This window comes from Siniperca chuatsi, linkage group LG15, assembly GCF_020085105.1.
Source record: "Siniperca chuatsi isolate FFG_IHB_CAS linkage group LG15, ASM2008510v1, whole genome shotgun sequence".
Lineage (NCBI taxonomy): Eukaryota > Metazoa > Chordata > Actinopteri > Centrarchiformes > Sinipercidae > Siniperca > Siniperca chuatsi.
Genome location: NC_058056.1, coordinates 26637043 through 26662440, shown reverse-complemented (window position 1 = coordinate 26662440; position 25398 = coordinate 26637043). Strand labels below are relative to the sequence as shown.

Sequence of the window (25398 nt, the reverse complement as noted above, 5' to 3'; positions counted from 1 at the left end):
AATTATTTTTACGACAGAGCTGCAGAGTAAGGTGAATTAACACCTTTGCCATAATTGTCTGATAGGAAAACGACAAACACACACCTGGTCTTCATTACAGCTAAAAGGTGAAGTTGGCGTATACCCAGCATGCACTGCGGCAACATTTAATTTAATTAACTGGAGGGAAAATACATCTGTTGGGGAAACAAACATGTGGAGGTTTTTACAGGACAAGTTCCTGCTGTTTTCAGCTTTAGCTCTATCCTTTCTGTACTTAAATCTGCAATAATGGATTTTTTGGCCACTTGGGGGCAGCAGAAACATGTTCTGAACACAACACATAATCTTTTAAATTGATGATGAACTTGTTAGCAAATAATTGCTTATTTACACATCCAGATAATGTTATGGAGCAAAATTAGCATTCATTTGGAGTTATGTTTGAGTCCACCTGATGAATTTAAGTCCAATATTCACTCTTACAGTGGGTTTTTTAGAGCTTTTGCTGAAAACAGCTGCCTGCTGCTGCTGAAAACGACGCTATGAGAGCAGTGAAAGTGAACCAAAACAGTAAAGTTCTCTGTAGGTTCATTACTTCGAGCGACACCTTTCACATGTCAGATTGTTTTCACATTGTCATTTGATATATTGTTATTATAAAAATATAGATTATAGCTGCTTTAAAGTTATAATCCTTAAGATTTAGTCCTGGTTGATTTACACCCATGGTTACTGGTGTTAGCACTATAGCAAACACTGCTTGAGCAGCTACTTTTTCAGAAACACAATAGAATAGAAACTGGTGTATCTGTTTACAGTGCAGCCAAACACACTCACCTTTTAGTAAAGAAGTCAGGTAATACTTGTTATAACCCCAATCTGATTTCATGCTGCACACGAGTAGTTTCCACACAACAGTAGTACACAGTAAAAGTCAAGACATGCTCTTCTCTATCTAACAGCGTCTGACTGTTCCATTACTGCCTGAAATATTTAAAACCGATCCGACGAACAAGACATGACCAAAATGACCATTGTCTTGTTTTGTAGATGCATTTTTGATGAACGATCACGGTCAGCGCTAACCTCACAGACAAATGTGTTGTCTTTCCTTGAATGCTTCACAATAAAAGCCACCATGTGATTGGCTAGTTGAATGGTTTTAATGTGAAGCAGCTGCAGTAGAAAATGTTGGGATAACATTAGCAGTAACTTAATCCAGCTTCGATTCAGCCGTAGGAGAATGAATAGTAAACAGTGAGGCATCAATGATATTAAAACAGTGGATTACAAAACACACTGGATTATTATTATTATTACTTAACATTTGATTAGAGAGCTTAGTGTTGTAAAAGTGATGTTTTAGACAATACTATATTCTCTATTTCTTATTGTAATTTACTGTTTAAAACTCACAAACATGGCGAATAGAATAAAAAGCAGGGTCATACCGAAGACTTTAAATTTAATAACTCATTTAAGTTGATACTAAAGTGAAAATGAAAAGTAAAGAATTAAAGTAAATATTGAATTCATCAAAAGAGTTCATTTAAAAGTTTCTCGCTTATCGATTTTCTGTATTTGGAAGCGTGTAATAACTCATAACTGTAAGAGACACAAGACATCAGTCACTTATCTGGTTCAGTTCCCAGCGTCCAATCTAAAGTGTCATGACCTTGTGTGACCTCTACAGTCATCTCCTCAGTTGAGTCCGTCTTCATGAACCTCTGTGCTTTCTGTGATTGTGTCAATTTTTTCTGCTGATTAATTTCTTCGGGGTAGAAGTTGGGTGAAATATTTTTAGATTCACTTCTTTGCCATTCGCACTTGTATAGATCTCATTTTACTTTGTGTTTGTGTTATGTGTTTACGTGCTTTGTGTTTTAGCCTGACGAAACGTGTTTGATAGAAATGTTGGCAACAAGGTTATTACAACGAAAAATCACAATAAAATAATTTAAAAAAAAAATGAAACCAAAACCTTTTTCAAAACTAAATTGAAATAAAGGCATCCAAAACTAACTTAAATATCGGAAATTCAATATCAACAACTCAATACACGACTTCACTGTTTACCTTGTAAACAACAGCTGACAATCCAACCTCACCTCAAGGTCCATTTAGTGGATGTTCTGGACTCATCTTGAAGTTTTCAACAAAACAATCTCACCTGAAGTTCCATTTAGTATGTGATCTGGAGTTTTTGATCATATCACATGATCTTCATCAGCATTTGTCATGGAATTGTAGATGTTCAGATTTCCATTTTTTCTGAGCTCTTTAAGGATTTCTCATCCATGTTGGCTTAAAAGTTGAAGTTGGAAACAACAGCAAACAACTTCACCTCAAAGTCCATTTAGTAGAAAGTTAGTTTAGTTTGAGTTAAAATTACCTTTTTTGTTACGTTGAAAATCCTAAATTCTTCATGTTGGTCTAAATAAAAGTTCAAAATGTGATTGTCACACCAGCTGCATCCCTGTGTGAAACCTCAGCAGAGTTAAAGTGTGTGTCAGGTGTTCTCTGCTCTGTTGGTCTGCGTTGTGTTTGCTTGTTTATCTAAACGTGACCTGTTACACAAACAAGTCACGCTCCTCTCTAATGGGCTCCTCCGTCATTCCTGCACGCCGCCACACCGCCCTCTCACCACATTCACACGCAGCCGCGGCGTGCTGGACGATTACAGTGATGAATGAGGGAGAGCGCCGTGTGACCGCCGGCAGCTCTGCATAAACAACAAACCATCAGCAGCAAAAAAAAAAAAAAATAGACTGATTTCCTCCTCGACGGTACAGTGAGAGCCATCAGCTGAGGAAACATCAAAATGAGAAGTGCTCAGAGGAAAGAGGCTGGAGGTGATCATGACCCACAATGCCTTGGAGCAAATTCCTCGCGGGCCACATTTGATATTGAGTTTGGTAGATAAGGAGGCAGCAATCAGGCTCTGTCTTTCTGGTCATAATATATACACTGATTTCTTTTCCTCTCCCTCCTCTCTCGCTCCTTCCTCTTTCCTTGTGTTCCTCTCTCTATATCCATTTCATCCCACTCTCTTCTTCTTTAGGCCATTCTCTACGGTAACACATTTTCTCCATTGTACAAATACAGTGGATTTAAGGGGCTTTAAAACTTTTAAATTAACCCCCCAAAATCTTCAAAATAAAATTTTTGTCAGGGTCTGCACAATTATTTTCTGTACATCAGCACTGTAAACTTATTCTAATGTTGAAAGGTTAGGTGCAGCACTGAAAATGTGACTGACAGTGAACAGGCGGCTGATGTACAGAATATCTTGCTAGTGCCAAAGATGTTAACATGGATATTATAATGATGGTTATAGCTGTACAAACTAGAAATATACTATAGGCTAATTAATATATTTAACCTTTGTGGTCTTCAAAGTCCACTGAACCAATCCATTTACAAAATAAAAGTCCTAAAACAGTCCTTATATCACTAAAAAGACACACTTTGACTGTACTCTCTCATTGAGTTGGGAGATCATTTCAGAAATGGAAATGTTTTCAGTAACATTTATTTAAAATTTTTTACAGCATATTTGATTAATTGAATAGCTACGTAGATTTATTGACATACTGTTTTATTGCCTACTCTGTTTAGGATATGCAGTATATATACTGCATATACATTTACTGTAAACCTGCACTGTAATGCACAAGTATAAATTGAATCCTACCTTAAGTCCTACCTTACCTTTGTCTTTCTGACAAATAAACTATGGCAAAAGACTGGTTGGAACCAACGCATAGTCGTCGCGCACATCCAAATGTTTAAGGCAGGTGTTGGACCAATAGAAACCAGCAATGAAAAAGGGTCCGCCCACTGTATTACTAGTGGATGTGCCAATAAATTGCGCTTAAGGGAGCTATAGTGTGCTGACCCTTTTTCATGTTTGTCTGGTTTGGTTAGGAAAAGATTGTGGTTACTGTTAAAAAACCAAAAATGTAATGAAAGTCACCACCTGGACTTCCACGCCCTTACTTTTGCTACATAAAGGACACACTACTTCCTGCATTGACAATGAACATTGACTTGGACATAAATCGTGCGCTTCAGAATGATCAGATATGAATGTAATCTGTAGGGATACTGGTATTCGTATTCCACACACTGATTTCTCTCTCTCGATCTTTGACTTTCTCCTCATTTTTGTATAATGTTCCTTTTCCCCTCCTCTCTCCCTTACCTTGTAATCCATTTCAGCTTCTGTTTTTCTGTTTCAGTATTTGTTTTTTTTCTGTCCTGTTTTTCTATCTTCAGGCGAATCTTTGCAACCACATATATTTTCTTTCTTTCTCACCCTCTTCCTCATTCATCAGCTGCTGTTTTTCTCCTTTCTCCCTCTTTTCCTCCCCTCTCTCTTTTTTCATTTGTTTTTAATTTTCTCATCCTTTGCCTCCCTTCTTTTTTCTTTAGTAGTGTCTCTCTCTCTCTCTCTCTTTCTCTCTTTCTCTCTAAATGTTTAATTTAAATTAGCTTTTTTAGCGTTAATGTAATTAAAATAAATATTGCAAAGCAAGGTGTGCAGTATAATCAACAGACAGCTTAACATTAATAGATAGTATGCTACTCTGTACATATATACAATGCTGTATATCATATACGGTCTGTCTGTACTTGCGTTTAATATTACATAATATTTCCTCTTCCCCGCCTTCTTTCTGCTCTCTTTCTCTCTGCTTAGTTTTACAGTGTGTAATGTTTTCTATTTCATTCCTCCCCTCCAGTCAGAATATCATGGCCTGGCTGAAATGAAGACATTACTCAGCCCAACCAGCGTCTCTCTGTGAAACCCTGAATAAACCCTGACACTCTCCGTCTGCTCTTGAATATTTAAACAGTGCTGACGTACATTTGGGCAGCTCGTAAACATAATGTTGCATTTGTTCTGTCTCTAGCTGGTGCTCTCATTCTGGGGAAGGGCTTTATCGACGCTGAAATCCAGTTTATATTTGAACTATATTTGCTTTGAAGTCTGGGATAAAAATAGATTTTTGGTGCCACGATGTTTAGAGCGCCTCTGCACCCACAGCTGTCTGAAGCTGAGAGAATAGAAAACACAAGTGTGTACATGCTTCTTCTCTTAGAATAATACCTACTCTCATCTTTATTCTCTGTTTTAGGGAAGTAGATTCAATTAATTGTCTTGTCATAGATAAGGCAGAATATGTCTCACTTTAAAGCAGAAGAGCATTCATGACTTCACAAAATACCACCACTCCTTGTAGCACTACAACTATTCTATTCTCAACTATGCAATAATGATTTGTTAAATAACAATCAGAAATGAGGTTGATGTAGTGATGTTACTGCATAGTCACCCCTATACTGTAGGGTAATGCTGTTTAAGTGATTCGATTGGCTGGATGTTCAATAGTTATTTAAGAACAGAACGCCCCTTTGATATTTTTTTTCTTTTTTGGATAAATGTGAGTGAGCTAGAGAGGTTTTAAGAATTAAATTCACAGATGTAGTGTTGTGCAGACATTGGTACTGATGGGACTGATGCAGATACAGTACATAAAATACATAGACTTAACATGTACAGTAACATACTGTAGCTGGCAGTGTGGACCCGAGTTCAGTCTGTCCTAAAGAGACTGTGGTCTAAGGTCTCACGTGAGCAACAACTCACCTTTTCTTGGCTCAGATGATGTGAACGTTTATGCAGGGAAAGACATTCATCATAAGACTTACAAGAGTGGTTTCCAATTCTGCATTTATAAAATGTTTTTGACTAATTAGATTTTAGGTAATCACAATCACAATCCCACCATCAAGTTGGTAAATGAACTGTTGGGTCTCTGTAAATATTATGAAGAGTACGGTCTAGACCTGCTCTATAGGAAGAGTGCAATGAGAGAACTTCTGTTATGAATTGGCGCTGTATAAATAAAACTGAATCGAACTTCTGTCTGTGCAGTTGTTAAACTAGACAGGAGTAAATTTACTGCTGATTTTGCCACACAAGCTGTTCAGAATCAGAACACTTACAAACCACTTCATTTGCATAGTTAGAGGTGATCATGTTTGTGCCGTCAAGCTCCCTGACTGAAGGTATGGTCACATTACACTTCCGTCCTACGAATATTCGCTCCGTTTCCCGATCTCTTCTGTTGTACGACGGGCGAATTCAAGCATGTGTTTTCTGTTTCAGTGCAAACAGAGTTCACTTTGACTATGCGGATGTGCTCTTTCGACCAATAGAAACACTGCTGCACTGTGTTTGGGAATGGGGAAATTGTTATTCTAGTGTGTTTCCTCATATTTTTTAGTACATTATCATACAACAGGACTATACTGTAGTATCACGCTTATACACTGTTTATACTCTGTGATCACGCTGATAAACATTTATTTATTAAATGCATCAGAACCCTGACATGACATCCTTTTTCAGGGCAGAGGCCGGGGCAACTGTAACTGTACCTTTGGGCATGCTCAGAGGGACATCAGCACTGCTACAAAAACAACGCGTGTCAGAGAGGCCACTGCTTTGGCACAGTGGGGGTCCCAATGCAGAGTTCTCTGACAATGGGGGGACAAAAGTTTAACGTGGCTCAACTTTTGGTTGCAAAACAAGCAAAGCCGCCCAACAACACACTGTGTTGGCCAGTCAAATTTGTGCAAGCGCACATTCCTTGTAGATTACTTAGTAACGTGAACAGCATATTTCTACTGCAATCATCAAGACAGAAGATATAATGATTGTCACTGTGATACCTTTCCAGAGTTGTAAAAATGCAGTGTTTTGTTGCCTTATAAGCCTTAAAACTCATAGATCTATTAGTATTTCATTACCTCACCCAGTAGGCAATTTTAAGGGGGATGAGGGGGGGGGGGGGGTGCCATCCCCCTTCTTACCAAAATTACCAAAATCCATCCCCCTTGTTAACCTGCTCAAAAGATGCTCTGCGTTTTGTGTCGTAGTGGCGCTTCACCGCTTTTAATAATCGGCACGATCTCGGAACATATGGACATCCTGGTCTTGAACTGTCTGTTGGAAGATGTAAGAGTCTGTCCATTCTGGATTAAAAGCTCTGTTTCCGCTGTCTACTTGCCGTGTGAAATTATTTCTCCGCCTCGTCTGTGTCCCTGTGTGTGTGTGTGTCCGTGTGTGAGTGTGTATCTCACTCACTGATTGAGTCACAATGCTCATCGGAATGCACATATACTATAGGTGCTCAGCCTAATACTTAGCTACTGAGGTGTTTTGCCCAGCGTGACCTGGTTGACGCGCTTTGCTTCCGTTTGATACCTTGTTGTCTTGTGTTTTTGTTCAGAAATGAATCTGCAGGCTGTTCCTTGTTTGCAGAATAGACAAACAATCTTTTTATTGTGTGCAATTTCCATTGAAGTAGCAAAACGCACAACTTCCTACCTATTTATAAATACCCAAGCCCGAAAATAAATTCTGGTTATTAAACTGTATTTGGCTCCTACAGCACAGATTTGATTGGCCGAGTAGCATCACGTGAGATGATTTACAACACATGCAATTGTTCTGTGAGTTTCCTGGGCCGCTAAACCAGTGCCGTAAAGGCTCGAATAGCCGTGCCTTTTAAAATAGAAACGCTCCGTCAAAATATAATAGTTCTCAATAGAAAGAGAGAGTGCAGCAGCAGCATGACAGAGGACAGGTCACAAATGAACAGAGCTTGGAGCAAAAGTGCCCTTGAATGCTCATAAACGTTTTGTTGTTATTTTTCAAATAAAACAAATCTTAGTGCCACAAATTGAGTGTGTATTTGACAATATAATGTTGTCCACCCTCCTACGTGTGCAGATGAGTGGGGGGGTTCTGCTCCCATTGAGCCATCCCCCCTATTAAAAATAATAATAAATCACCTGATCACTGATTTCAACTGTACCTGAAACAACAACGTGCCCTCACAAACCCGTCCCTTGCATTTCAAGAACAGCCTTTGTCTGTCCATTGTCTCTTTTTCAATTTTCTCTGAATCACGGCTCCTCTTGCATTAATGGAAGATACTGACCGAGCATTTCAAGAGCCACAAGAGCAGAATTACTTTTTTACTAATGATGATGAGTTGATTCTAACTCACTTCCATCTCTCTGGAAATGTTTTATTAGATTTATGTGTCGATTTGGCTCCAGATGTAAAGAGGACGACACACTGGATCTGTGCCATAATGATCCGTCACAGTCCTCTCACCTTTGCGGTCACATACAAGTTCATTGGAAATTCATATGTCACAAGTGCTACAGGTAGAAGTGCAAGTCTTTGAATAAGCTGTGTTATAAGTAGTTTTTATTAGTTAAATATAATAATATGGTCCGAAGATTACAGATCCATTAACATTTATTTAACAGAGCTCTACATACAAACTACATACAGTCATATGCATCTATAGTTATGTTTCCATTGAAATGTTTTGCTGGTGTTAAGCATAACAGCTGTCATGTAGGAAGGAACCAATTCCTCTACAATGTTTCCAATCAGACTGCCTCTGAAAAGGTTCAGCAGCTGGCTCAGCAAGAGGGAACTCCAAATCCCACAACTGCCACAATGACAGAAATTTAGGAATAATTTGAAAACCCTGGACTCTTTACACCAAGAGAACCACTGGTTTTACGTCCTATCAGCCAATTAATTACCTTCACCTGGTATCTCAGGTGTAAATCAGTCCTTAATTAGATGTTTGGAGTAAAAACTAGCAGCTGAGTTCTGTGTTATTTGCCTGTTATGATGATGTGCATGTAAATGATGTGTAAATCTAATTAGATGTTGATCAAATTAAGAAATCTGTAACACCAACTCCTTCAAATGACTATGGTTCAGATCCTTTGAGAGGAGCTGTAAAGACAACATAGAGAGACCATTTTGCTTTGCTATGAGACTTAAAGGTCAGCGGGACTCAGGGATCAGATCAGAAAACACCTTATTCACAAAAAGGCTTTAGAGAGCAAGAGTGCAGCCGTTGTGATTAGGCTTACAGCTGAAGCAGCAATGTGTGCAGCAGAGGTCCTTTACATAATGCTTGAAATAATGGAATAAAAGATGTTTATTGGTAATGCTTTTTTCAGAGTACATAGATAACATGCAAACAGTTGCATGGAAATAGATTAAATATCAAACAAGAATATGCAACAACATAATCTAATCTCAAACATCCAACAAGAACAAAGATGATGTATTACCATAGATAGAGGAATAAAAATTCTAGAAATACAGGTAGTAGAAAAAGTAAAGAAAGGTTAAGATGTGGATGAGGCTAGAAATTGAGTCTTAAAATAATTTAAAAACAGTACAATGACTCCAGTTCCTCCAGAATGCCCATGAAAATAATATAAAAATAACAAACACAGAGTAGAGATGTTTCCTTTTGCAGAAACACACTTCTGTATCAAACTGAAGGGACCTCAATGATGCGTTTGTTTGATATGGAATAATTTTGCGCCTATTGTAGCAAGTTTGGCTATATACATCGTATTATTGTAGCTCCAGCCAACATAAAGAAATTATAAACATATGCCAACTACATTGAGTAAAGCTAACTTTTTGGTTTCTAATGTCATGGTTTTATCAATAATTGATAACCAGACAAAAAGTGTCATCAGGTCCCCGAGCATAATGAGCAGCTTGGATGTATAGTCCATACACAAACAAAAGTAATACACTGGATATTATAAACAGATCATGTAAGAAGAACAATACTATTCTTCTGCAGTGTGATCTGCTTTATCACTGCACAGGAAATGGGCTTTTTTCATTTGAAATTAATTACCAATGGTTACTGGTGGCCAAATTGCAAAGATTATTTTTACTCTCAGTGCTCTTTTCAAAGGTTTGTTTGCATCTCAACTTGATCCATGTAGATTCTATGTACGTCTCTCATAAAGGATACATGCATATGATACTGATCTACTGAACACACTGGTCCCATTCATGAGACTATTGTCACAGTTTAATCTGTCACCATCTGCAGATCAGCCTGCAGTGTAGTTAAATACACTTGAAGGATAAACCAGAAAAGTACACGTAGTTTAATCACACAGTTATCAAATAAAGTTGAGCTTTTTCTCTCACATTAATTTCCGTCCCCAGCAGAGATGCCTGTTCACCAAAGCCAGGCAGCTTTTGACCCACATTCAACCCCGGTCGAGAGGAGGTTTGCCTGCATGCTGACACATTCAGTGAATGAGTCAACTGTGTCTCTGAATGGGATATTAGCGAATAAGATGGAGACTCTCTGAAACTCTTTGCTTTTAGCTCAAGCAGCCGATCCACAAGGAGACCAGAATCGTGGTGACCTGATATCTGCCAGTTCAGATGTCATACTGTACTGTCAAGTAATAACCAGCGGTGTCGGATCAGATCTGTGTGTTGTTCTAGAGGGCAGTTACAAACAATGTATTTCATCTTTTAATTTGGAGGACGTGTTGTGGGCTCCATAACGAGGCACAATATTATACTGATGCACAAGACATGTCAACATGAAGCGTGTGGTGGCTTTTAGGCTAAGACGTCGTAGCAGTTGTCTTAAACATTTTGAAATGATCTCATATTTGACTGACTGATGTGTTTTCTCATTTCTCTATGATGGTTAATTTGTTTTTTTGTGACTGTGTTATTTCGGGTTGGTCTTCCTGTTAGGGGTTAGCCAATACCCTGCATGCTCTGCATGCTAATTTCCCATCTATTAGCATATGCATCCTCAAATCTACATATGGAGCTCTCAGGAGAACACAGCAGTGCTCTCAGGGGAGTGTGGGGTGAACAAGAAAGGACCACACTGATTTAATGCACATCAACTCTTAACTAAACCACCACAGTGTAGATTCAACAAACTGGAGAATTGTGGGAAGGTGATCTGCTGTACTGACACACAACAGGCACTGTTGTCATTTAAAGCTGATGATCACTACTAAAGATAAAAAAGGACATCGTTTTACTGTCACCTACTCACTGGTGCTGAAACATTAGTTAGTTAAACAACAGAAAAGTTCATCTAAAATTTGACAGTACATTTGCTGTTGCAGGGTTCATACCTGCGACTTTCTGGGACAGTCTGACCAACCAACACACATACAGTCTGGTACATTTTAGACAAACCACCTTTTTGTAGCGGCATATGTGCCTCGCTGTTCAGTGACTGTATTTCATAAACAAACCTTAGAGGACGCAGGTGTGTACGAGCTGGCAGAAAGCATCTGTTACATAACTGCTGCTTCCACTACGATGCAAATATGTTTGTTTTTGTCTGTGATTGAGGTTTCGTTGGATGTTTTTTGGTGCACCTCCAGAATGGCTCTACCTACTGTGCTGTACTGCTGTTGTTGATGTCTGAGTGAAATTCACTCCAGAAAAACATGTAGCCTTTTAAAGCTGCACGGGGCAATTTTTTTAACTAATTAAGATGCCATATGTTTGTCCTATTTGCTCAAATTAATTTCAGATGTGCTGCTTGGACACTGAAGGTAAAATACAGAAATAAAGAATCAAAATTGTGCAGCGAATTACAAAGCCTACCCATAAAGAGCGTGCAACTGATGACATTGTTCAGAGAAAAGCCTTGCTAATTTTTCTCCATAATTTGTTTCCCAGTGAAAAACTAGAGTCTTTAGAGCAGCTTTAATTATATTGTCATCTACATAATAAATTTATTGAAGGGGGAGAATTGTGTACTTTTAAACCTTTTCGGTGCTGAAACTCAGTCATCAATCCTATATACTGCGTACAGTGTACAGCTGATTGCAGAGCAAGTTTGACTTAAATCAAATAAATGATGACACAAGACTTAAAAACACGACTCAAGTTTTAAAACCCTGGAGCATTACGTTACAGACAGCACCTGGCAGGGCTTGTTTATTTAAAGAGTAACTTAACACATGGCTAAAAGCAGCGTTTACCTGACCTCTCTTTCAAGCCTGTTTCTCTTCTGACCACACCCACGAGTGATATAACAGGGTCCCGGAGTGCGCCTGTACATCACCGCAGTACGGTGAGAAGTTAAACCACTGGAGGTCAGCAAAAACAAGATTTTGAGGGGGCGTTAAGTTACTCTTTAATTATTAGGTGTTTTTTTTAGGGCACAAAGGCAAACATTTTTTGATTAATTTAAATAGCCAAATCCATTTCTAAAAGCATTAACCTCTTAATACACAGTGTAACACAATTTTTATCAAAATCATAATTTATTTGTAATTCATATTCGAAACGGATTAGGCTCACATACGATCTGTACAATCACTGAAGCCTCAGGGCACGAAAATGAGCAAGTAATATTGACAATAATATACGGTGATGACTTATATTTACATCACATCTATAAGCATATATGTGTGTGAGACAGACATATTCACAGATTTGTGTTACTGTTACAATCATGTACATGTGCTAACATTGCGTTTCCGGGGCGGACTTGACAGCAGAGGGCAGAGAAGCAGGGGGGGGAAACAGAGCACCAAGACCACGGTGGCCGAGGGGAATCCGATTTCAGAAGGGCATCAAGGCCAGACAGATGGCTGAAATTCCTGCCCTGGTCTCAATATAAAAATGCTGTTGCAGTGTACTTATTACTTTGTTAAAAGTAAAAAGATATTGAAGTCCCCTACTCCCTATTTTTGAGGTCTCAAGGATGGCAACTTGACCTGCAGTTAGCTTATGACAACTTGTAGCTTGACTTGGATTAGCCTAGCCTGGTTCAAGAACAACCAAGTCAGTCAGAACTTTGCTGGTTGAATAAAGAATGGGAACATCATCTTCTTATATAACTAGCTAGCTAGATAGCTACATCCATGAAAAAATAGATCATGCAGCTATACAGATTGTTGTTAGGCCACGTACAGAAATAACAACTCTTAAATCAACACGTTTCTTTGAAAGTCATGAAAACACTTACTGATCTCAGCAACTGCTTCCACTGTCTGGTTATCTGTTTGCCCCGACAGATTTAAAACAGCAGTTTATTGTACAGTGTGTGGGCCAATCAGTTTACATTGATGTTGTGGAAAAAAAGTGCTGTTTAAAATAAATACCATTAACTCAAATACATTGCTGGTGAATAGATGTTAGCCAGTATTTAAAAAGCCTCTCAAAGAAGCAAATTACTCACCAGAGGTGGAAATCAAATATAAGTAGTTTCACTGCTGGAGATTAATAAACATTTTGATTGACATCAGCCCTGTATGTTACTGAAGTTATTGAATACTTGCTGTAAAATTGCTTACAATATAACCTAATTTCATAACCTATTCAGGTAATAAGCTAAAAATGGTTTATGTCATGAAAGGTCTTACAATTATTGCTATGATGTATTATGATTCATCACTTCAGCCATAATGTCACCTCGAACTTTCAATTATACATCTAAAGGCTTCAACAAGGGTTTGTAATGCTGCACAGGAGATCTCATGTTATACTTTTGTGTCTTTGTCGTAATCATACAGAGGCTCTGACTTCACTGCGTTAATGTGACAGCTGTTCAGCCGAGTGGCTCGTGAGGAGCCATTTATCTATCTAGCCTTCTCTTATGACTTCTCACTTCTCAGACACTGAGAGAGAGCCGTTCAGCAGCATTACTCATAGCTCCATGTTATTCTGAGCATGTGTCACGGTGGACGGCCACTTCAGACTGTGAATGAGGCTCCATATGTGAGCGCTGGCTGTTGAGGAGACAGAAGGACGGAATAATTGGGTCAGCAGAAATTAGGCTGAATATGAGAAATGAGTCAGGCCACTCAGTCCAGTGCCACGTGGCCAAAGCACTCGTCATGCAGAGCTTTGACACGTAACGCTGCCAACCATTACTGCAATGCCAACCAATTTTCTTTAGAGTGTTTTTAAACCTCTGACTGGCAGCCAAAGTCTTTATAGTGATGGATCTGGGTAAATTACAGTGTGTCTAATGTATCTCAAAAAGTCTTTTTACCTATTGTGTCAGGAGATCTTAACCCCAAAACTCCTTGGTTCAAGCTCCTGCGTCAAAACATTAACCTACTGTAGTTGCCATGCGCAGATGTTGTAGAAAGTGAGAATTAAAAATTAAAAACATTAATATTTGACGTAAAACAAATGTTGGCACTGAACAAAATCCGGTGTTGTGCAGTCATCCAGTATTGACTGTCTTTTCTGGCAATAGGGATGCATTTTATATCCACAAACTCCAGTCTGAATAGTTACAGAATTTGTGAGGTTCAGGGGGTCAAACGGTTGCATGTCGTGTATACTGCCCCTCTTAGTTTGCTGATTGGTCCAGCTTGCAGTTGTTGTGCTCAATTCATTCTCAGTGGATAACAGCAGTTGTTTATCTTAATTTCCAACAGTCTCTCCATTTCCCTCTCTGTCTCTGTACGTTAATGAAGTGGAGTCATACAGCTTCAGAATAGGTTCGAATTTTTCACTTGGGCTGAAACATTTCAACTCAAGTGGATTTCTCTTTGCCTCAGTTTGCGTCATGTAGATCCACATCTGTTTGCGTCTGTGCATGTCTCCCTAACTATGTAAGCATTTGCACTCAGTCTGAAATGACTTTTAGGCTGGCTTTGCAGGTCTATATCCAGCTTTTTCAAAAATAAAACCTTGTCTTCTAGCACTGGTTGTTGCAACCAGTTCTCCAGCATCGTGGCAGCAAGAGAAAAAACTGCCCAATCAGAGCTGAGTATGTAAATTATGCACTCAACTCTAAACACACCTGCAGACTTTAGGCTTGCGAGAGAGCTTGCTGCCTTAAGTCCGAATGTGACAGAAGGGAATTAGTTGTGTGTTTCTGTGTCTTGGCGATAACCCAGGATAAGGTTTTAATCCGTGTTGGAGGTTGGGAAACAACTAGTCAGGCACAAACCCTGGTTCAGGTCAAGGTTCTCCTGAAGAGACAAGGTCAACAGTCAGGACCAGCCAGAGACAAACTGAACACTTCAGAACAAGCTGCGAGTGTCAAGGAATGGATCCAGGAAAGTCAGCAAAGACCAGTACTGTTCGACAGGCTTTGAGATGACGAGAGTCCTCGGTTAGGCAGGTTCTGGTGTGACGGATGCAGAGAATAAACCCGCAGCCCAAAGAGGATCCCTCCTCCAGGTCTGTTAGGCAGCAACGGCTGCCAAGAGTGGGCTAAGATTAAATATTAATAACAAAATGGAACTTAAACATAAACAGAAGGTTTGTTTCCAAATTTAGGTTCCTGTGTTTGTTTTTTCTTTTTTCTTTTTGTTTGTTTTTTTAGCTGAAGTTGTTGCTTTGGGAAATCTCCAGTAAGTGGACCTTGAGTGGAGATTATTTTGTCAACTGTTGTTTCTAAGGTCAAGAATAAACTGTCACACTCAAGTTTTAAGCCAACATCTAAAAAAGAAGTCGTAAAAGTGAAAAATATTAGGACCAGCTCCAACTAAGCTAACTTCAACTGCTGATGAAGATGGTGTGATATGGTCGAAAGGTCCAGAACAAGTAAGTAAGTGAACATTGAGCTGGGATTGTTTGATCAAAAGCTTCTAAAAAGTCTAGAAGCCAATGAAATTGATGGATATACTGTATTTACCCAGTGCAGAGCAGGTCACCGTCTGTTAAAACCAAATGGCCCTTGAGCACAGAACATTTTTGTGTGTGTGTGTGTGTGAAATAAACTTCAGGTGTCCATAAGGTCCTTGTGTGTGCAGTTGTCAGTTATTCTCACTGTTTTTGTCATGTGAATGCCAGCCTGAGGATGATGAGCCGTCCACTGGCCAGTTTCTGTACTTATTACCAATAAAATGGACAGAATCATCCCAAAACTTGTAAAATATAATAGGATTTAGCTGAATGTTCCTGTGAGCGAAGACCAGACTGAGTTGACAGAAAAATGACATGTGACAAAGCTTCCAGGCTGGTGATTGAAAAGGTGTATATTGGCCAACTGAGCCAGGACACCCAACTTGCTATTTGTAACCTTTAAAATGATTGAATAGACAGAGTTGTCAATAATACATTCAACCCAAATACAAGTTAAACACAAAACAAAAGTGAAAACAATAGGAGATTTGTACCATCTTTTCAAGCTCCACGTAATTCAATTAGTTGAAATATAAAAGGGCTTTGATGAAAGAAATCTGTTTTAATTAATCTGACACTTCAGATCCTTTTGGCACTTTCAAATTAACTGACACTTTAACTCCTTTCATTATTTTCACTGCAAGTGACAGTCCTTTAAGCACTTTCAGCTAAGTTGACAATTCAATTCCTTTCAGCCCATTCACTTCAACTGACACTTTAGCTCCTTTCAGCACTTTCAGTCCAACTGATGTATCAGATTAATTTAGCGCTTACACCTCAATTGCATCTTCACCTGTTTTTATCACTTACATTGTAACTGCGACGTAATCTTTTTTTAGTGTTGCTGTTTCAACTGCCACTTCAACTTCTTTCAGTGCTTCAACTTCAGGTCCAACCTCAATTGTTTTAGGCACTTCAACTTAATCTATAACTGCCATACAAAGCAATTTCAAAATCTCTCGTGTTGTCTTTTAGATTTAAAATTGCTTTGTTGTAAAAAACAAACAAACAAAAAAAACTTATAGAGCAGATATAGGAGATAGATCTGTTAAGGTCTACATAAGGTATGCTTCCATTAAATTGCATCAGTCATTTGAGGGCAATGGCTTAGATACATATAAAGAAATGCAATGCTGGAAACTGGAAGCACAGAATAAAGGAAAAAATACCAAAACATCCTGTCTAGATACGGATATAAAGGGTTTTTTTATTATTTATTTATTTTTTTACCTGTTTTCATATTCATATGCTGAAGTACTTTTCACTGTAGTGTTTTGATGCACTTTTGTATGACATATCTGATGCATTTTGGTCCTTGACATAACAGGAAGGGACTGTAGTTGCTGAAGTTAATAAGAAGTGATTGTTAGTTAATGGAGGTTCATCATATCTGATCCCATCACATCAGCGTAATCACCTAAATTGTGACAGGTTATTGTCTTGATTTATACACAAAGACAGTAGACTCATTGTTAAAAGTGTTAATCTTCCAGGTTATGCCTCCAGGTAGCCGTGGACATTTGAAATGATCAATGGGGCCTCTCTATCTCCCTCTCCTCATATCTTCTCTTCTAGCTGAGAGCAGACTTTGCTTGGTTTGGCTCAGGAAGCTCTCAGCAGCAGCGTCTGGATGAGCAGGAAGTATAGACGGATGAAAGGAGGGAGTTTAGGAGGTAAAGATGGTCAGTTGGGTAGATTATGGATGGACAGCACGGTGGGCGACTCCACTCCCTCCCTTTAACTCAAAGATTGACTCAGCTTGCCATCTATTGGGAGCATTATAATTTTAACCAGGAATAACACTTAAACCACCAGTTGGATGGCTGGCAGGGATTTCTGTCATTCCCAATGTAATTAGTGTGTAACGGGAGCCAGGAGAGAGTGGCGCCAGACTTAGGTTGAATAATACAGGGGGAGGTACAGGAGCATTGATGGATAATTTAACACGGATCTCCAGAAGCCAGCTACACTTTGCGGTACCTGAGTGCACTGCAGAGAGAATGTGACATGTGAATGTGCTCAGGTGAAGAAGTTTAGACAGACTGACAGATTTCCATAATAATATATCTTCCTCTTTTTTTCTCACTGTTGTAGAAAAAGCCTTTATTGGCAATGATTAATGTGCAATGCTCGGCAGGAACGCCAGAGAGAGAATTATTATTCATAGTATTCATATGAAATGATAAGTGTTCTGATAAGCGCCATGTTGTTCTTTTCTGTGTGTTTCCCCTGCAGATCATTTTCCGCAAAATCAGTGAGGTAAAGAAGGAGGAGGAGGAGAGGCAGCGAGCAAAGAACGAGGTGCAGCTCACTATCCCGCAGGACCATCCTGTCCGGAAGCTTTTCCAGAAGTTCAAGCAGCAGAAGGAGCTCCGCAACCAGGGAGCTGCAGCCGCCTCGCAACTGGACCTGGAGAAGAACCAGCTGCAGGTGGAGCAGCACCACCACCAGCACCTGCACCCCCACAGCCTGCAGCTAGGCCACTCAAGCCTGCAGCACTCCCTGCCGCTCAGCCTGCAGCGGCCCCCCTCTGCCATGCAGAACGGGGCTCCGCCCAGCAGCAGTGTGCTGACTGTGTCTCAGGTCACGCCCATGCAGAGCTCGCTGGCCTACAGCCATCCAGGCGAGCCTCATGCCAAGCAGAACAACTGTGATATCATGGAGCTGCAGCCCAGTTCTGCTGGAGGTGGAGGTGAGCAGACTGTCAGACTCAAAGTCACCAGCCCTGCGCTGGGAAAGCCAGCCGTCAAGGCAAGCAGCTGGATGCGCCTGAAAAACAACATGGCTCCAGTGGAGGCCAGGAAGGAGGGGCTGAACAACAACGTCAAGGCTGTTTCCGTGGAGATGCTCTCTCAGGAAGGTAAAGGTCAGGAAGCAGGTAGGAGTGGCGATGTAGAGGAGGGCGGGGTGTCCAGCAACAATCCCCTCCACAAAACGGACTCCTGCGACAGCGGCATCACCAAGAGTGAGCTGCGCATCGATCGGGCGGGGGAGGCACGAACCCCTGCTGCTGTCACCCCCCTCCTCCACAGCCCTCTCCCCGGAGGAGTGGGGTCCCCTCACCCTTTCTGCCCCATCCCAGAGCAGGCCCTGCAGGCCGCGCTACACGAAACCCGGCTGGAGCTCCGGGGGGACATCCAAACTCTGGGAGGCCGTCTGGGCGCCCTGGAGAGTCAGGTAGCTGAAATTATCAAACTGCTGTCGGACAAGAAGCGGCCGTCCATGGGGGCGCCGTCTGTCTCCACCGCAACCAAAACCAAAATACAACGTCAGGACATTTTCACCGTTTCCAGGCCTGTTTCTCCAGACTCAGAGAAGGACGACGGGCTCTGAAGAGAGCTTAACCAGTGGTGTAGAGAGTGTACTGGAATATACAGTGATCACATGGCACATTGTTCTACTATGATCACGATTATCAGTTCGAGGTTATGCTCGTTTTTTGGGCATCCAGCAATGTTGGATCCAGCTACACCACTGGCCTCAATTCTCCAAGAAAAACTGGCTTCTTTAACATTTGCACACAGACTTTTATCTCCAGGTCATGTGAGAGTCACTCCACAGTGACCTGGATGTTTTGATTGTACATACCTCTCTATGCATGTCCAGCTGGATTCTGGCCTGCCAAAGAAACAAGTGAACGTACTTATTGCCTGTATATTATGCAGTTGACTGCATGCAAATCGAATTTAAAGAGAACTGACATTTTATTGAGCTACACTGTACATATAACTATTTTTCATGGATAATTTACTATGTGGACATTCAGGGTTTGCATACTGGTAGCACTATAAACATTGAATAACAAAAGGGTTTACTGGCAAAGGAATTGTGCATGGATTATTTATAGAGAAATCGAAAGGGAAGGATGTTTTTTTTCTTTGCCTGTGAGATGAAATAGAAGTTCTCAACTTCTGCTCTCAACTTGCCGTCTAAGAACACAAATATGATGAAGAAGCCTCCCTTAATTTTCTGATATGTTTTTATATTAATTAATGATTTTGCTTCTTATAATAATTTCTATTTTTGATTACGGAAATGTCCTTGGCCTCAGTTGTTGATGTCCGGTAAACCCTTAAATGGTTATTTTGTTCCTTTGAATCCTCCTTGTGTCTATGCATCGCTCGGGTACGCCGCTAGAATATTCTCAATATTATACCTTTATTATCATTTCGGTGAATGAGGGAAGTTTTTTTTTTGTTCCGTTCCTTTGCATGAATCAGGGATGGCAGAATGCACTTTGGGTAAAGCTGGGATGACAAGAAGGCTTTGGGGAAATAACACAGAGTTCAGTTCACATAAAAGTCCACTCAGCACAGTGACATGTAATCCCACAGCCCCAGCACCACACACGGCAGTCTTAACCAGTGAGCTGAAGCCCGCTCTGAATTCCATTAACGACAGCAGCTTCACCGCAAAAAGCTCAAGTAATAGAAAATGGAATACCATACTTTTTATGATATCAGTTTTCTAAATCTGCATGCCAGAAGGAGTAGTTTTATGCTCCAGAGTGTGTACATATATATATATATATATATGCGTGTGCGTGCGTGCGTGTGTGTGCGTGTGCGAGAGAAACAGAGAGACACACACACATTTCATGCATACACATGCACAGTGTGACGGCGTCTCTTGATGTGAACCCTGACGGCCCAGGGAGACTATTTCTTCACAGAAGACAGATCAGTCAGGTTTTGTCAGAAGTCCAGGTTTTTCAGGTCTTGTGAGATTCAGACGCTGTCCCTCCTCACTCTGCAGTGCAGCAGCACTCATCCCATGACACACACACACGATCATATTTAATAAGGCAGAATAATAAGAATAAGGCAGAACATAGATGTACAGTAGCCATCATGGAAGCCTCAAATAGTTTTAAATGACTAGATTCATGTCATTCCTGCTTTATTACATTATCTACAGTGTGAGTGAATGGACAGGTGGCAGAAAACAGCCTGATGTGATGTGATGTGCTCTTGGCTAAGTTAACAGCTGGTTGGATTTCCTTTTTTTTTTGGGGGCTTTTTATTACTTTATAAGACAGTCAATAGTAGAGAGATAACAAAAAGGTCTTCTATCAGACTGAAACTAAGGTTGTCGCAGTTCACGGTCAGCACCTTAAACCCCTAGGCCACCAGGGTGCGCTAGCTGGTTGGATTTGACCATCTCAGATGATTTGTATTGTTTTTGAAAGAGCAGTAGATCTGTTGATGCCAATGCAAGGTGTCTATACAGGAAGCAGTGATGCAAATAACACATTTTAAAAAGGACAAAAGATGAAGAAAATATTATATTTTTGCATTACTATCAGTCTAATGTCAGGATTAGAGTACATAAAATGGCCCAATCCAACAGACATAAGGTGTCAGGAAAGAAAATTGTTAGATTTAACTGGTGTACTGTGTCATACTCAAGTGTGTCAACACTTCACCCTGATGGAAAGACAAGTTTATCAGAATTTATTTGCCTCCTTTAACTAGTTTCACAGCATCTGCGATGTCCTGCGTGATAATTTGAATGCCAGGGATGTTGATATTGCTAGTCTAAAGGCCAAGGTATGCTTGAAAATAATTAATTTGTGCTAAGTATCTTCCTGTAGAGGACACATCTACATGCAAAAATATTTGTAACTGTTCTAAATGGCCACACTTGAAGGCAACACAAAAAGCCTGCCACATAGAAAGGGGTAACACATGATTCATCGTACTACTACTTTCGGACAGTCTCTCCTCAAAGACATTGTGTAAAATGGCTGGCTTGTCGGATTGTCGGTTTCGCAACGTTACAAGACTGTGGGTTTGTGTAGAGTTTTTCATTCTTGGAAGAAAGTATAAACTAAAACAAACCATGAGTGTCATTTACACTTTTCTGGCTCTCAAACCACTTATTGCACTGAAATAAAAAAAATCTATTTTCCATCTTGGTCTATCATGATGTTAGACACGCTGACTCGTTCAGATTAGTCTCTCCCTGCTGTCAACAGGCTGGAAAATGACGAGGATTAATAACTTTGTAAAGCTAATTGGCATAAAGTCACACTAGTTGAAGACGAGCTTTGACATGAGATTTCTGTCACAATATGTTAATCAGGTTTTGCTTTGGAACATTTTTGAAAGAATACAGTTTTAATGGCTTCTGTTGTGCAAATGAGAAGATCTGATTTAAATGGGAATTTCATCCTGCGAACGAGTCCACTTTCTGTACCAACCTGCTTCTCTTTCACACTCTGTCACCGCGGGGAGTTTCCCAGGGCGGCCCTTGTTCTCTCTGCTGTTGGCCACTGAGCAGATCCCCTGCAAGAATCAGGGGCAAGTGCCTTGCTCAGGGGCACCTCAGCAGCAGTTCCCTAGCATGAATGCAGAAATTAATTTATTAGAGGATTTCATTGATGGCTACCACTGTACCTGTGTAGAGCAGCACATATGCTTCATATCTCTATCTTACTGACCTGTCACTTACATCGTAAATCATGCAAAGCTATGCAACATTTAATTCTGTGACAGTTGTAAAGAGGCTGATTCTGATGGACTTTTATTGTTCCATAGTATATACTGGAACAATAGGCAAGCCAGCATAAGGGTAATTATTGCAAATATATCTATTGGAGGGTTCGAGGATTTGTTTGCATGTGTAGATAAGATGAGATATCAGTTATTTATATCCACCAACGAAACATGACCTAAACCTAAACTAAATCATGAGTAGCATTAAATCAAAGTTAACTGTCTTTTTTTTTAGAAATGCAGTGAGTCTGTCGGTTCAACACTTTCCTTCCCAGAAGCTGATTCGTAATGACTTTGTTTTCATGCAGCGCCACCAAAAGGTCAAAAACTCCCACTTGTCCAACACTTGAGTTCTTGACAGGATACGTCTAAAACGAATGACAGAATTCCTGTTAGCTTCAGTTGTATTTTAGAGCAATGCCAACATGCTAATTTGCTAAATGTTTAATTAACTTATAGATAATAACAAGATGTGTTGTGATATGAACAAAACCTTTTCACAGACATGAGTCATGTAGAAGTTGACCTCTCTTGACTCAGTCAACTTGCATGAAACTTAAAATGACTTTTCAGTAGAGGTCCTCACGGGACCGCTCAGTTCCTAGTAACTTAAACCCAACCTCAGTCAGGCTGGGTCCAAATTCTATTCAGTAACAGCGTCTGGTAGGGTCCCGTTCTGTTGCGGTGGGTCTCGCCAATATATCCAATACCCTGCTCTCAGTCAGGAAACATTACATGTGCTGGTTGACCAACACGCTGCTGCCAGCTTTGGTGTTCTCTGAAAACCGGGGTACTGTATTTCCAGTATAGCTTGAAAAAAGAAAGTGTTCCCATCTTATTCATCTAACATTAGGTTCTGAACACCTTTTGTGCACCAGTTGTCATACAGGCCAGTTAACCAGTTTGTCCAGCCACACAGAAAACAGACCATAATGCAATGCAGTCACAGCGTGCATCTTAATGGATCTGCAGATGGTAGTGTGAGGTACTGTGCCCCTTTTTGATGAGGTTCTTGTAGTTTGACCAACTGGGCACGACTCACTGTGGCTCAGTCTCATTTGGCAACAGAGACTCTTCTCTGGGAGATGTTAAAAGCTTTTTGGGAACCCAGAAAAGCACTCACTGACAAAGCTTGAGGAACAGAGGGTGCAGCAAAAGCATAAACTACAAAATAACTCCAAGAATGCACCAAACATCACAGACTTATTGTATCTGTGTAAATCTGAGAAGAATCTCTGTGATTTAAAGATCTCTGCAGATGCTCAGTTTGATTCGTGCGGATAGTGACCTGGCGATACAGCTGTCACTGAGATCTTATGATAGAGCTGAAGATTACACCTAACAAAAACAAAAGTCACAATACAGGATGAAAAATGACAGAGGGGATCTACTATTGTTCTGTATCTGTTGGAACAGTCCCCCCTCTTTCTGCAATTCTAAAACGTTTTAAGCCTAGTCAAAGCAAATAGATTTTACATCATTTTCAGTCAGTGTAGGAATCCTGCTCTTGAACATATCACATCTTAAGTTTCCCTTAAATAACTTTTCTGAAACTTAGACTCGAGGTTTTTCCAAGATGAGTGTGATTAGTACGGCTGCGTCCTTTCTGCTCTTCCTGCAGCAGCAAGTCTTCAGAAGAAGCTCTGAATAACTTTGAAATCTAGTGCTGTGTAAGATTTGCTTTAAAAAAAATCCACAATTTTAGATTTGCAATTCAGTGATTCTATTTTCAAATATAACACTCAAGAAAAATGCTCCCTCTGCAGTAAAAGTACACGATGGGGTGCAGGACAGGCGGCTCCTCCGATGGCTTCGACCGCGTTTCGAGTTTGAGAATTTCCCTGTCAGCAAACTCACCTGAAACTTTGCGACTTGTCAGGTTGTAAGGAGACACAGGCAGCAGAGAGCTCATCCGTCCTCTATTATTAATTTGACAAGAGAATGAAGGGCGACTCCTGTGATCTGAGCCCTGCACACGCACACACACGCACACACACGCACACACACCTTTCAGCACAGGATTTTTCGACTTTGCCACTTGAATGTACAACAACGCCCCCCAGCCACTGTCCCCACTCTGCTCTCCCAGCATTTTCACTCGGAGCAGAGATGATTTTTTTTGTCTTTCTTTGTTTCTTTACATTTGGGGAAGAACTGTCCTTTCTCTACTTTTTGAGGAGTCCTCTCTCTCTTCTTTCTTTCCCTCCCGTCTCTTTTCTCCACCTTCACCCCTCTGATCCTCCTTTCTCTCTCATGCTCTCCTCAGCATGCTGATGATGTACAGTCTCTCTGCGTCGTGCCGACTGACTAACACCATGAATCCACCTCTCTGGGGACGGGCGGCAACGACCGAGGGGTCTCATTTATTAAAATGATCCTTTGGCTTGATTTGATTCTGCATATTGCATTGAAGATCACACTAAAAGAAATTGAAGTCATTTCCCGGATAGTGATAGAATTTTTTATTGTTTCACTTATCTCAGAAAATCAACGCAACCTGCAGAATTTTCTCACCAGGATTAATTTTTCATCAATCTCAGCTTTAGCTCAGATTCAGTCAAAGAACTTTGGACGATTTTAATAAACGGGGCCCTTTAGGAAAAGCTTCTCTCTTTTTTTCTACTGGAATGTTATCAATTTCTACTGTTTTGTTAAAGCAATGGTAGGGAGCAGCACTGAAATCCCACACTGACTCATGTATTGTTTTACAGTTGCACACCTAAACTGTAGTGTCAGAATAATAAACAGCTGTCTGGGATACTCTCTCTGGGCTTCCTGTCTGTCTTTGTCTGTCTCTCTGTTTTCAGAAACATCTTCCTTTTCACTCAGTTTCCTAACGGGGCAATAAGCAATCAATGAACTTGATTGATCTGTATTGGCATCTAGTACGTGCTGAAGAGAACTTTCTCTGCTGCAGGACAGATCTTCACCTTCCCCTGTCCTGATGAGCTGTAAATAAAACAAACAAACAACATACACAAACAAAAAAGTCCACGAAGAGATGAATAATTTTCCTGAAAACATACTGTGTGAAGATATACACTGAGTTGCCAGTTTTTTTAGGTACACCTACAGTAGCTAGTAATGCAGTCTATTACAACAGTGCTGCAATAAATCCTCCCAGTTTTTGTTTACACTGTTATAGAGAGGTTTGATTTATTTACTGTGGCTTTTGTTTTGCCTTCTTGAAATCCATAGCCAATTTCTCAGCATCTGTGGTTAGCAATCTCTATGTAATCACTAAACCTTTTATTGGTAATGAGAAACAAACCAAACAACCTGTTACACATGATGCAAATTTTCAACTTGATCTTTCTTATCTCTAATGAAACTCATTTGCAGCTAGACATTAAACAACATCCCAAACAAGAGCACAGTCGAGGTAATATATTAAAAAACCCATAACAAGCAGGT

At 40.2% G+C, this 25398-nt stretch overlaps 1 protein-coding gene across 5 annotated transcripts in view; it reads left to right on the top strand.

Moving 5' to 3' along the window:
• kcnh5b (potassium voltage-gated channel, subfamily H (eag-related), member 5b) overlaps positions 1-24749 on the top strand; it is a 152515-nt gene extending 127766 nt beyond the window's left edge. For all 5 annotated transcript variants that reach the window (XM_044166612.1, XM_044166613.1, XM_044166615.1 and 2 more), the window contains exon 13: positions 17723-24749. In XM_044166612.1, coding sequence (XP_044022547.1) covers positions 17723-18820 — 1098 coding nt within the window. In that variant the 3' untranslated portion in view covers positions 18821-24749. The remainder of the gene's footprint in view (positions 1-17722) is intronic.
• The last annotated feature ends 649 nt before the right edge of the window (positions 24750-25398 follow it).